Source organism: Actinia tenebrosa, unplaced genomic scaffold (genome assembly GCF_029948245.1).
Source record: "Actinia tenebrosa isolate PJP-AT-01 unplaced genomic scaffold, QUT_ActTen_1.0 PGA_scaffold4__44_contigs__length_22323623, whole genome shotgun sequence".
In the NCBI taxonomy this organism is placed as follows: Eukaryota; Metazoa; Cnidaria; class Anthozoa; order Actiniaria; family Actiniidae; genus Actinia; species Actinia tenebrosa.
This window is the reverse complement of record NW_028292581.1, coordinates 11,356,476-11,367,545: the sequence shown is the minus strand read 5'-3', so window position 1 is coordinate 11,367,545 and position 11,070 is coordinate 11,356,476. Positions and strand designations below refer to the sequence as shown.

The 11,070-nt window shown below is 37.9% G+C and overlaps 2 protein-coding genes across 4 annotated transcripts; both read right to left on the bottom strand.

Moving 5' to 3' along the window:
- Nucleotides 1–165: 165 nt before the first annotated feature.
- On the bottom strand, nucleotides 166–11,068 carry LOC116298003 (N-acetylglutamate synthase, mitochondrial). 3 transcript variants are annotated; one of them, XM_031706345.2, is made up of 14 exons: nucleotides 10,969–11,068; nucleotides 10,590–10,880; nucleotides 9,653–9,775; nucleotides 8,820–9,058; nucleotides 8,384–8,440; nucleotides 7,658–7,820; nucleotides 6,864–6,944; nucleotides 6,668–6,767; nucleotides 5,770–5,863; nucleotides 2,767–2,844; nucleotides 2,088–2,270; nucleotides 1,639–1,692; nucleotides 923–1,008; nucleotides 166–379 (listed from the first exon to the last, which is right to left on the bottom strand). In XM_031706345.2, the coding sequence occupies exons 2-14, from the start codon at nucleotides 10,815–10,817 to the stop codon at nucleotides 321–323; spliced, it is 1,545 nt and encodes a 514-aa protein (XP_031562205.1). In that variant the 5' UTR covers nucleotides 10,818–10,880; nucleotides 10,969–11,068; the 3' UTR covers nucleotides 166–320. The 3 variants fall into 3 exon arrangements, with proteins under 3 accessions (XP_031562205.1, XP_031562204.1, XP_031562206.1); XM_031706344.2 differs by having other exon boundaries at nucleotides 10,590–11,068; XM_031706346.2 differs by lacking the exon at nucleotides 9,653–9,775 and having other exon boundaries at nucleotides 10,590–11,068.
- LOC148907081 (uncharacterized) lies at nucleotides 3,429–5,669 on the bottom strand. Its single transcript, XM_089036617.1, has 2 exons — nucleotides 4,900–5,669; nucleotides 3,429–4,362 (listed from the first exon to the last, which is right to left on the bottom strand). The coding sequence occupies exons 1-2, from the start codon at nucleotides 5,582–5,584 to the stop codon at nucleotides 3,728–3,730; spliced, it is 1,320 nt and encodes a 439-aa protein (XP_088892743.1). The 5' UTR covers nucleotides 5,585–5,669; the 3' UTR covers nucleotides 3,429–3,727.
- Nucleotides 11,069–11,070: the final 2 nt, after the last annotated feature.

Sequence of the window (11,070 nt, the reverse complement as noted above, 5' to 3'; positions counted from 1 at the left end):
AAAAAATCTTATTCTCAAGGGAATGACACGTGGTCTGCATTAGACAGTTTTTACTTCGCGCAAAAATGCAATTTGTTGCACGCGGAATGGCAATACGAGCAAAATTTGCTCTGGCAACTTGCTACGTCAACGTTGCGCGCTTTTACCACACCTTTAAAGTAACCATTTTAGAAGATTCAAAATCTTTATTATTTATAAATATGGTTGATTAGATATGATATATAAATAGCTCAAAGTTAGAAAATGGAGAATCCCTTGGGGTTATTCTAAAGCTATGCATTCGATTGGACGATTTCCATTAAATCGTAAGGTGCTCTCAGTCATAAGTACTTGTGGTAAGAACTGGTAGAAAATACTTTCTTGCTTTTAATTTCGTCATCTGAAAAAGAAAATGGGGAAATTGTATATCGAGGGCAAATTGGGGTAGCACTGTATGAATAATTAGTCTAAACCTACTAATTCTGCTCTCTGATTGGCTGAGCTACTAGTGGTAGACCGAAAAGTGACGGTTTTAATAACCAAAACAGTAAAAAATAAATTATTGAACCTTATTCCAAAATGTTTTATCCCTTTATTTGACCAATTAGTAGGTTTAGACCAAGTCAACATTGACACCTCTCGCCCTCATGGTCTACGAGTCAATAGCCCATTTGGCCTCATGGGCTTTTGACTCTAATAGAGGTATTGCATCATCAAGTGGAGGCGCCCATAATCCAGCTTGGGCTGCCTGTGGTTATATGGCAGAACAATAAAATCCCTTGGCTCTCGGGAAATCTTTCTAATGTAAAACGATTGTATTGTTCTTGCCATCTTAACATCGTCACGTGAAGGTGCAAAACCGCTTGTTAAATTTTTAGAAAGAGAGGGTAAATGGATGGATGGATTGACGAGAGAAAGAGAGTAGAGAGGATGTATTACTTACGGGGAGCGATAGGGTCAAATGATGATGGCAGGCTACTAGTATACTGGACTATCTGTTGGGTGATGTGTGGATCACTAACACCGTACCTAAAGTAAAAGAAAACGTGGTGAAACATGAATGCACTTCAATTTCAAGTTTACGCAAAGCTGAGGGAATTCTTGGTTTTCATGTGACGTCATGGCAGGCGGTACCGTCACGGCAGGGAATACGGACGATATCCCTTGAACCAATCATTGCAAGGGATATTTCTGCTCATCCAATCAGGATGTTTGGACACGGCACTGCCAAGAAGAACGTCCGTACCGTGAAAATCTCAAATCATATAGAAACTCCTCTACAATAACTATTTGGAGGCGTTCAATCGAGCATAGTAGTTTATATTATTCTCACTGGGATCTCTACGCACGATGCCTCAAATATTACACGTTTTATATTCCCCGAGAGGAATGCATCCCAGGGGATTTCATCTCACACCCCCCACGTGTGTGGGGTAGTATAAATATCCTGCCGTGCCCCAACAAGGCCCCATTAAACAAAGTTCATAATTCGAGCTGGTGCCACTTCGTCGACCCACCCACCTCCCCACGGCGATGAACCCAAGAGCTCCCACTGCGAGCTATCCGCTCGCTACCGCCTCGTAGGTCATCTCCCCATAACTTAGCGACACTCCAGGCATTGTGTGTGGGAGTTCACAGTGGGAATATATTACTATTTACCAGAAGATTATCCACTCGCCATTTTGCCAGCTTCCACTCGATCTCACAAAATACCTGAATAACAATACGTACGTTTAGTTTAACATCGTGACTTTTCTAAGATTATTTCTTTTTCAAAAGCATTTGGAATACACACATTATGTAATGGAGATATGCCAAATTCTAGACGCGTCTTGCGCATGCGCAGAAAAATAGCAAGCGACAAGCATTAAATGCTTGTACACGATGAAATGCCCCCAAAAATATCTTTAAGGCTACGTACAAGTGGAATGGTATGGATCGCCTTGACTAGCGTTTACAAAAACGATTTTTCCCCGATGACGACGTCAAATTGTAAGATTCCGCGCGTGTTAATGAAAAACGATCGTAACGATCCTTTGGTTTGAAGGGGTTAACAGCTAAGAAAGATGAGTGAAAATTTCCGTGCTTCAAAAATACGAAAACAGTACCAAGGATTGATGCGATTGGTTGCTCTTGATCTCCAGCAAAGTCGAGGACAATCATTCTTGATTTGTTTCCATAAATTATCGCTAGTTCCCAGGCCTTGACTCTCTTTACTGATGGTGAATTTATCCAAGTACGGGATTCCACACGTTTCTGGAGGTGTCGTCAGTATTGCAGCAGCAGTATAGCTGAGACAAGAAGAAAGAAAGAAAAATAAAATAACAAGCTACACCATAGAGTGCAAACAATATAACCGTGAAACTTTAGTAATACTAAATAGTACAATTTCATGCAAATTCCATTGTTCTCTGTTGTTTAATTAGCACTTTTCTGTACTATTTAGTAATTAGTGTTTCACGGATTAATTGTTTGCACTCTACCTGACCTTTTTTTAATAAAAAGGGAATTAAGGGTGGCATTGTTGTAGTGCACTCGGCATTCATCTCGGTTCGATTCCTGGACTTGTCCGGCATCACGTGTGGGTAGAGTGTTTTTCTTCAGCTGGTTACTCGGTTTTCATCCCTACGCATAACCTAACAAGCGTTCCAATTGGATCTGTAAGTTAGCATTGCCCTGACTTTGTTCGGCTGTTTCAAAGGATTGATAAAATTTGAAGGTTTTGCCATCTTTTCCTTTCATTTTAATTTCAATTGTTCTTAATAATTAAGAAATAATCATCCTTACCTTTCTGTGACATATAATGTATGCAGTCTTTCTTTTAGTGTTAAAAAATAATCCTTATTTAGTGTCTTGTCAAACGATCTAAAGCACCAAAAGAAATACAAATCGGTTGATGCAGTTTCTAGCTTGCCTCCGACGTTCTCAGGGTAGTTACGCAACGTTTCTCTCATAGAGAAACGTTGCATGACAACGTGACGACCCAGGGAACGTCTGCATAGCCACATGTTTGTGCAATACCTATGGTTGTTAAATAACACAGACGTTCTCAGGACGTTACGAAACGTTTCTCTCGTGGAGAAACGTTGCATGACAACGTGACGACCCTGAGAACGTCTGCATAGTCACATGTTTTTGCAATACCTATGGTGATTAAATAACACAGACGTTCTCAGAACGTTACGAAACGTTTCTCTCGAGGAGAAACGTTGCATGACAACGTGACGACCCTGAGAACGTCTGTATAGTCACGTTTGCGCAATACCTCTATTATTTTGGTTCAGTCATGGTTGTTAAAAAAACACAGACGTTCTCAGGGTTGTCACACAACGTTTCTATCATTAGGAAACGTTGTGTGAAGACGTGACAACCCTTAGAACTTCTGCGTAGGATGCCGGGGGGGGGGGGGGGGGGGGGCTGTTTATGACAAAAGATATAATTAATTGCACTGAGTTCGTGATTCTATTATCATGTCAGCTTGCGTATTGTTTTTTTGACGACCATAATAACCAGTTTTGGTCAACACAAAAGTAGAAACCCTGAATGTGACAGAAAACTCAGGACAGAAGAACTTGGAACTTGAGTGAAATTGCATACCCTGTTTATGATAAGAAGCTCGAAAAACCATACCCTGTTCAGCGGATCATCCCCATACAATACAATACAATACAATACAATTTTATTTGGCACCTTATACTAATAGTACATGAGTGTTTGATTCCAAATATATTATAGGTATATATATATACTATGTATTAAGTAATTTTCTTAATTCATTTTCACGTATCAGCATACATTGATGAATGTATGCTGATATGGCTCTTTGTAGAGACGCTGATTTTGAATTGATTAAGAACATAAAACGACTGTCAGCGCTCATATTGTTGAAATTAATGCTGGTGTTTTTTTCTATGAACTCTCTTAAGTCGTTTCTATGAGAGTCATATAGTGGACACCAAACTAGAAAGTGTTTTTCGTTTTCTACTCCCGACTTACACACTGGGCAAATCCTTTCATCGTAAATGAGATAAGGCCTCTTATACCTCCCCGTTTCTACTTCAAGCTTATGGTTACTAATTCTTAATTTTGTAAGCGCCACTCTGTGCTTAATATTGGTGACTTGACTTAAATATTCTTCAAAGTTATAATCCGTTTTGAACTGACGAAAGACTCTGAGTTTATTTTTATGTCTGTCGTCTTTCCTTTCATCATTGTGGAGATTACTCCATAAAATTTGCCTCTCAATGTCATTAGAGTACCTTTTCATTTGATTGTCAATGAGATAATCATCAGGTAAATTAAGGTACTTACTGTCATCATCATTTATGTATTCCTGGATTTCCCCAGTTCGTGCATTAAAGTCGCCTTGTAGAATGACTTCACCTTTAGTTGAAAAATTAATTATATCTAGTTCTATATCCTGCAATATATCTTCATCATTCTCTTTTGCATAATTATTTGGGCTTAGGTAAATTGTGCCTACGTATATGTCATTTGTTAGATGGAAAAAGTCTTTACTTATTCTACACCAAATAACATTTTGGTTAGACGTCGGTATATAGGAAACGCCCTTGCTGATTCTATTGTTTATATATAGTGCTATTCCTCCAGCATGGCGGTTTCCTGTTTTGTCACGACATTTTGTATAGTATTTATAGTCTTCTAATTTCAAGTCAGAATCAAGGCTGGCGTGTGTTTCTACAATGCCAAAAATATCATGACTATTAATTATATTGTTAACCTCTTTTAGCTTCAATTTGTTTCCAAGATTTTTGCTGTAATGCCCATGCAAATTCCAGAGTCCTAATCTTAAGGCCCCCGGCATTTGAAACAAATTTAAGCAAAAATTCTACGTTTTAAATTCTATAGAAAAAAAAAAGTATATATATATCAATAAGTAAATAATTTACTAAACCTGACCCTGCACCAACTGTGCTATGACCTGCAGAAAGTTCTTTATCAATTCATCATTCTTTTCAGAGGTTGGCTTCTGGATTAAATCTATAGGTTTCGTGATGTCCCATGGTGACGATACCTCAGGCTGTGAATCTTGAAGGTGAACTCTAGTGCTTTGTTGCTCTTGCCTGCGTCTGCGGCTATATGAAATGTTTCTTTTCTTGAGCCCCAAATTAAATTTTAAGTTGCTGACGAGCTTTCTAACTCCAATCTGGTTGTTAAGATGTATATGGTCATAGAAGACTTCTGCATTCAGTGTCCCATCTCGATTGCAAGCGACTCTAGTGTTGTCAATATATATCACATCATCTGAATAGCTGCATCGATTATATAGCTCTGTATTTATGTTAAAAATCTTAATGTTTTTCTGTTCATCCCGTGGGGTATATATGATACTTGAGAGCCCAATTTTACTTGAAGGCCATAAACTTTGTACTTGTGATATGGCTGTACTTAGATTTTCTACTACATTTTCATTGTACAGTTTCCCAATGTCATTTGTTCCTGTATGGATGATTATGAATTCGTAGTTGGTGTTATCTTCTATGTTGTTCAAATGTCTCAGAAGCTCTCTTGTACCGCCTGCGATGTACTGTTTATTAACATATCTATTTGGCGCAAACTTGTCTTGCCTTACTCCTCTAAGCATGGAATCACTTAGGATAAGGATCGGTCCTTTTTCATCTTGTTGTGGATGCGAATCTTGTTTACTTTGTTCCCATATAGTCCATATATGGGAGTACCCCCCCCCCCCCCCCCCAGTACCCCCCCCCCCCTCCCCCCCCCCCACCTCCTCCCTGCCGGGTAGGATGGCAGGCTTTTTCTGGTCCATACCTTACTAAGAGTTGTGTCAACTTGTCCACATCAACCCCTTCTAGAGAATGGTAGGTGTTGATTGGTTCTGAGGTTTGAAACAATGTACCTGACCCTAGGGAAACAGAGGAATTCAAATCAGCTAATCAATACCACTAAATACCATAATCGACTGTCTTTGGTTTCCTCACTCAGGACTCTGAAGATGACTTCCTCTCAGGTTGTAGAAACGTCAGTCACCACCAACAACAGTCTTTCTCAAGACTGCACTCGCCCGGATGAACGCAATTCACAATAAAGCAACTAATTTACTCAATACGAAATGGAATGGTGAGGGGATGGTGAGTAGACCTCTTTACTCTTTACCTTTTACGGCAGCCATCTTTAATTCACCTTTTCGGCGCTAGCTTGGATTGTGTTACGGTCACCAAAAAGTTAGGACATTGTTCTCGGATTTCCATACAAATTCACTGACTTTAAAGAGAAAATTTAGGTAGACTTCTTTAGTTAGCTATCTTAACAGCAGTAAGAAAAGCTTCAATCAAGCTAGAAAATGATTATTTACTTGTATTTAGAGAACTAACTAAACATCAACCAAGTAAATAGTTCATTTAGAGTCGGTACATTTGTACGGAAAATCGAGAACAATGTCCGAACTTTTTGGTGACTGTAACACAATCTAAAACAATTTATACCCCGTGACGGCTAGTGCCAAAAGGGTGAATTATGGGATGTCGAGGGGGCAAACAGAGAAAATATATAAAGCATAGAGTGGTGGGGTTACATTTTCTAATAAGTTGAAGTCTTGGTGTTTTGCAAGATTGTCCCACCTACCAGCAAATTCAATTGCTTTTTAGATGTGCTTCTCATTGAAAAGTGGACTGTTGCTACACCACCCTTGATTTCCTACAACACTTACCACAGTGTGTAAAAAGCTCTTTTATCAGGCTATCAGCACTTGTTATTACTGCTGAGGTAGCTCGTGGCATCTTCAGGAGCAGCTGTGATATCTCCATTATCTTTGAAATGAAACAAATGTACACATAGATAAGACTTTGTAATAATTGTGTAATGATATGCATGCTATGATGCTTACTACAGTCTAAAAATCTTACTAAATTCGAAGAGGACTTGTCCATCCAGGGTTGCTGTAGAACAGGGTTTAGTCCTCCAGGGACATTAATGCAGTCTATCACCTATTATGTGTGGATTGAAGAAAAAATAATCGTCATTTATCATTCATTTGTTTGTTCGTTCATTTGTTTGTTCGTTCATTTGTTTGTTCGTTCATTTGTTTGTTCGTTCATTTGTTTGTTTGTTCATTCGTTCATTCATTCAATCTTTCTTCATTTATGGTCATTCATTCATTGTCTTGAATTCATTTACTGCCATTCATGCATTCATTAATTCATTTATTCCCTGTCATTCATTCATTAATGCATTAGTTCTTCATTCAAGTCTTGCATTCATTTTTTCATTCATTCATTCATTCATTTTTTCATTCATTCATTGTCGTGCACATTTATTCATTAATTCACTGTTATTCATGATGCATTCATTCTTCATTCATTGTCATGCATTCATTTATTCATTCATTCATTGTCGTGCACATTCATTCATCAATTCAATGTCATCCATGATGGATTCATTCTTCATTCATTGTCATGCATTCATTTTTTCATTCACTTTCATTCATTTATTCATTGTTGTGCATATTCATTCATTATTTCACTGCTATTCATTCAATTACTGTCATTTATTTTTTTATTCATTCATTCACTTTGTCACTATCTTTGACACTCACTCGGTTTCCTTAGTCCACAAGCAAATTATGAATTATAAATTAAACTTATATAAAGTTATGACAATTAAAAAACAATACTCAAAGATTAAGCATGAATCAACAAACCTCTCCATTTTCATTGACAAGTCCTCCACTAGTGTTTAGAAATATGACCTTAGTAGGTTTGAGTATACTGGCTATCTTGATAGTCGTATGTGTGGGGTCAGTGTAAACAACTTGACCTTCTTGAGTTTCTCCTACAGCTGTTAGTACTGGTATGTGGCCAGAACTGAGTACCAAAATAATCCAGACCAGGGTGAGTATATCGTTAGATAATATATTATATATATTATAATATAATATATATATATATAGGAACCTTAAGCTGCAGAACTGCAATGCGAGCAACAACATTGGCGAAATTGGGGCCCTTCAACATTCTATTGCACTGAAATGAAATGATGTCTTTTGGTAGTGCTTTTCTTAAAACAAAAATCAGCAAATATAAACTTTTGGAGTAGCTGTTCTCTTTACTAAAGTAAAACAAGGGCATTAATTTTTCATGTCTTACTTTCAGCATAAGACTGAAATGAACCATGTTTTGTACATTCCAACAATTGTCAATAGAATATTGATCAATGTCATTATCATTGCTGCCCCACACCTTAAGGTCCCTAATGGTTACCTATAGAGGGGTGAAAGCATCATACTTTTATTCCAGAGGCAGAAACTGGAATTTCCCAGTGGTGAGGGAGTGTATGAGGAGGGGAGGCAGAGGGGACTGTGATGTTGAGGGAAGGGAGACACAACTCCAAAATAGTCTGATTGTTACATATAAACAAATCCAAATACCTTAGACACCACCTCAGATGTTTGGTATCAACGTCCTCAATTATCCCCACTTCATTCCTGAAATCAAAAGATACACTGTCTCATTTCTAGTTATTACTGTGATTGAGACTTGCGCCATCAGGTTTTATTTAAGAAATAAGACACCTATACATCATTTTAAAAGTGAAAAAAGCTGAAAGAATGAATCATAGGGGAGGTTGGCCACATTTTTTGAGAATTATCCTATCAGTGTTTCCCAAGTGCTGTACGTCTTACTGAAACATGGAGTTATTGTCGGAAAAAAGCTGTTTAATTTTTGCATTTTGCAAATCAGGCTGATAAGGCACTGATGGTGTCAGTGCCATGCTCCGTTCAGTTGTACAGCACAGTTCTTAACCAATCTTCACAGTGGCATGTGTAAAGCGATACAAAAAATAAATCATATTCATTTACTTACACATTACTAGAGAGTTTAGCTGAAATCATATGACTTGAGCATAAAAAAGGTCGTGCTTTGACTCCATTACTTTCCAACATGTCTACAAGTTTGATATTGTCATCTATCAGTTTTTGTTGTTTTTGCTTGTCTAAGATGCCAACTTTTGTCTCTCCTGCAGATTGCGCAATACCATGAACCAGGACTGAATCCATTCCATTACGATGTAAAAATGCCAGACAAGAGACAAGTCTTTCAAGCTGAACAATATTATAAGAGACATGTTAATAAGAGAGAAGTAAGTTACCATCAAAGCATCAGATTTCATGCGGGAGGTCGTACTTCTAGTCATAGCTGGACCAACACTCAGGGTCTTAAAATAACTGAGGAGGAAGTGCTGCCTTTGTAAAAGTTATAGATCCTGTTTAAGACAATTTCTGGTAAAATGTATACCCTATGTAAGACAGCAAGCCCAAAACCCATACCCTATCTACTGGCACAAACCCACGACCTGTTAGACCTCCTTGGATCTGAATCTAAATGAATCTGAATCCAATCCAATTTGATGCTAACTTCCCTTTGTTATTCAAAAAAGGGATTAAAATAGCAGTAATGTGGTTCTGAAATGTTGATAACTCTGCCTATTGTTTTATGCAAAATGTTTGAGTTACTAATTTTTGCTCACCCCCTCTCCAGTCCCATGCACTCTAAGCCTTATTGCCCGACATAGCTTACACAAAAAATGTTGGCACCCTTTTTTGCTCTGCATTTACACTGCTTGCTATGATGTTTGTGTGTCAGCCCCTATCCTTTATCCCCTTCCTTGTAAATAATGACTGGTTCCAATCAATTACCATATTTTGATCATCAAAAACAGCTGGTGCTACCTCCACCACAGCAAAAGGTTCATCAGGTGTCATCTCCAACTCTTGAAAATGCCTGAGCCAAAAGCGAGCTTCTTTAGGATCAGTTCCAACCTATTAAGATGTAGGAACTGTGATTTACATTATTGGAGGGGCAAATGACATTGATCGAGGTACTCTTTCCATTTCTAGGGGTCATTTTGACACAACTGTTTTGCTGAAGAGGAGTTAATTGGGTTACATGACCTCTTGTTTATGACCACTCAGCTCATTTAATCTTCTCTAATTAGCCATTATGTATCATATCTCCATCCTTCTTTGAGGATTCTGAAGGGGGATCCTAATACCATTTTCCAGCCCAAATTTTGCAAAATCCCGGTTCTGCCATGTTGTCAATGAACCCTTTTTAGCAAAAAAAAAAAAGGGGGGGGGGGGGGGGTGAGAAAATATCAAAAATGCCTTATTTTCAAAGCAAAGCTCACAGCCTACCACAGTTTGTGGTTTTTCTTTTTGTTTAAAGCGCCTAGAACAGATTAGATAGGCGCTTTATAAATATTTATTATTATTATTATTTCTACAACCCTCTATTGGTATGCCCAATTCTTTACGGAAATCCCTGTTTATTTCCGACATTTTAAAGTCTCTCCTATATAAGTCTCATCAATTATTTCTAACCCCCCTTAAAAAGGTCACTAAAATTTCAAGCCCCAATAAATAATGAATAGTCCCTCATAAAGGGATTTCAATGATCACATCAAACTTTGATCAATGCTTTCTTTTATTGTGGGCCAAAAATCAAATAACCTTGGCATCGTGGACTTTGGACTTGCTGTTGTGCTATAGAACTGAAGTTTTACTGCTAAACTCCTATAAGAGAACTTTTAAAGTGAAACCTTTTCCTTCAAATTTGCTTAAATAATAAACTTACCTCTTCGAGAAATCGTTTTAAATCTCTTGAAGGTTGGTTTGTGAAGAAGCCACGCGATTGTGTTGTACAAGAAGACTGTCGTATTTGTGTGCTACCAGCAGGAATACCGTCCCCTTTAGATGTCTTACCTATGCTTGAATCATTACAAACCAAACGCTTTGCGTTATTCACTAGTACCTTTATACGTTCACCACTGTTATTAAGTCGTGCTGGTCGGCAAGAATGCATTTTTTGCTTGTCTTTTGGACGTGATTGATAAACCTTTTCTTCACTTGTTCTTCATTCAACGACCTGCCCCAAATGTACAAACATGTCACGAACGATTGTGATAAAACTGTTCGGAGATCACAGTAAGAATGTATTTATCATTGTAGATAACCTTATCATGTTTCTGTTCACTAAAAAACTGAAAATATTTCGGTCTGAATATAAGTTAAGTGCCTCTCCACAAGACACAAAATATCAATCAATGGAGTAAACT

What these genes read in the sequence shown, in the direction of transcription:
- LOC116298003 (XM_031706344.2), bottom strand. Translation starts at nt 10,817, where the DNA reads ATGCATTCTTGCCGACCAGCACGACTTAATAACAGTGGTGAACGTATA. An exon ending in TTGACACAACTCTTAGTAAG is followed by an intron (nt 2,845 to 5,769) that starts GTATGGACCAGA and finishes TTGGTGCTTTAG; the next exon opens with ATCGTTTGACAAGACACTAA. An exon ending in ACATTATATGTCACAGAAAG is followed by an intron (nt 2,271 to 2,766) that starts GTAAGGATGATT and finishes TTCTTGTCTCAG; the next exon opens with CTATACTGCTGCTGCAATAC.
- LOC148907081 (XM_089036617.1), bottom strand. Translation starts at nt 5,584, where the DNA reads ATGCTTAGAGGAGTAAGGCAAGACAAGTTTGCGCCAAATAGATATGTT. An exon ending in CATAGCACAGTTGGTGCAGG is followed by an intron (nt 4,363 to 4,899) that starts GTCAGGTTTAGT and finishes TTTCAACTAAAG; the next exon opens with GTGAAGTCATTCTACAAGGC.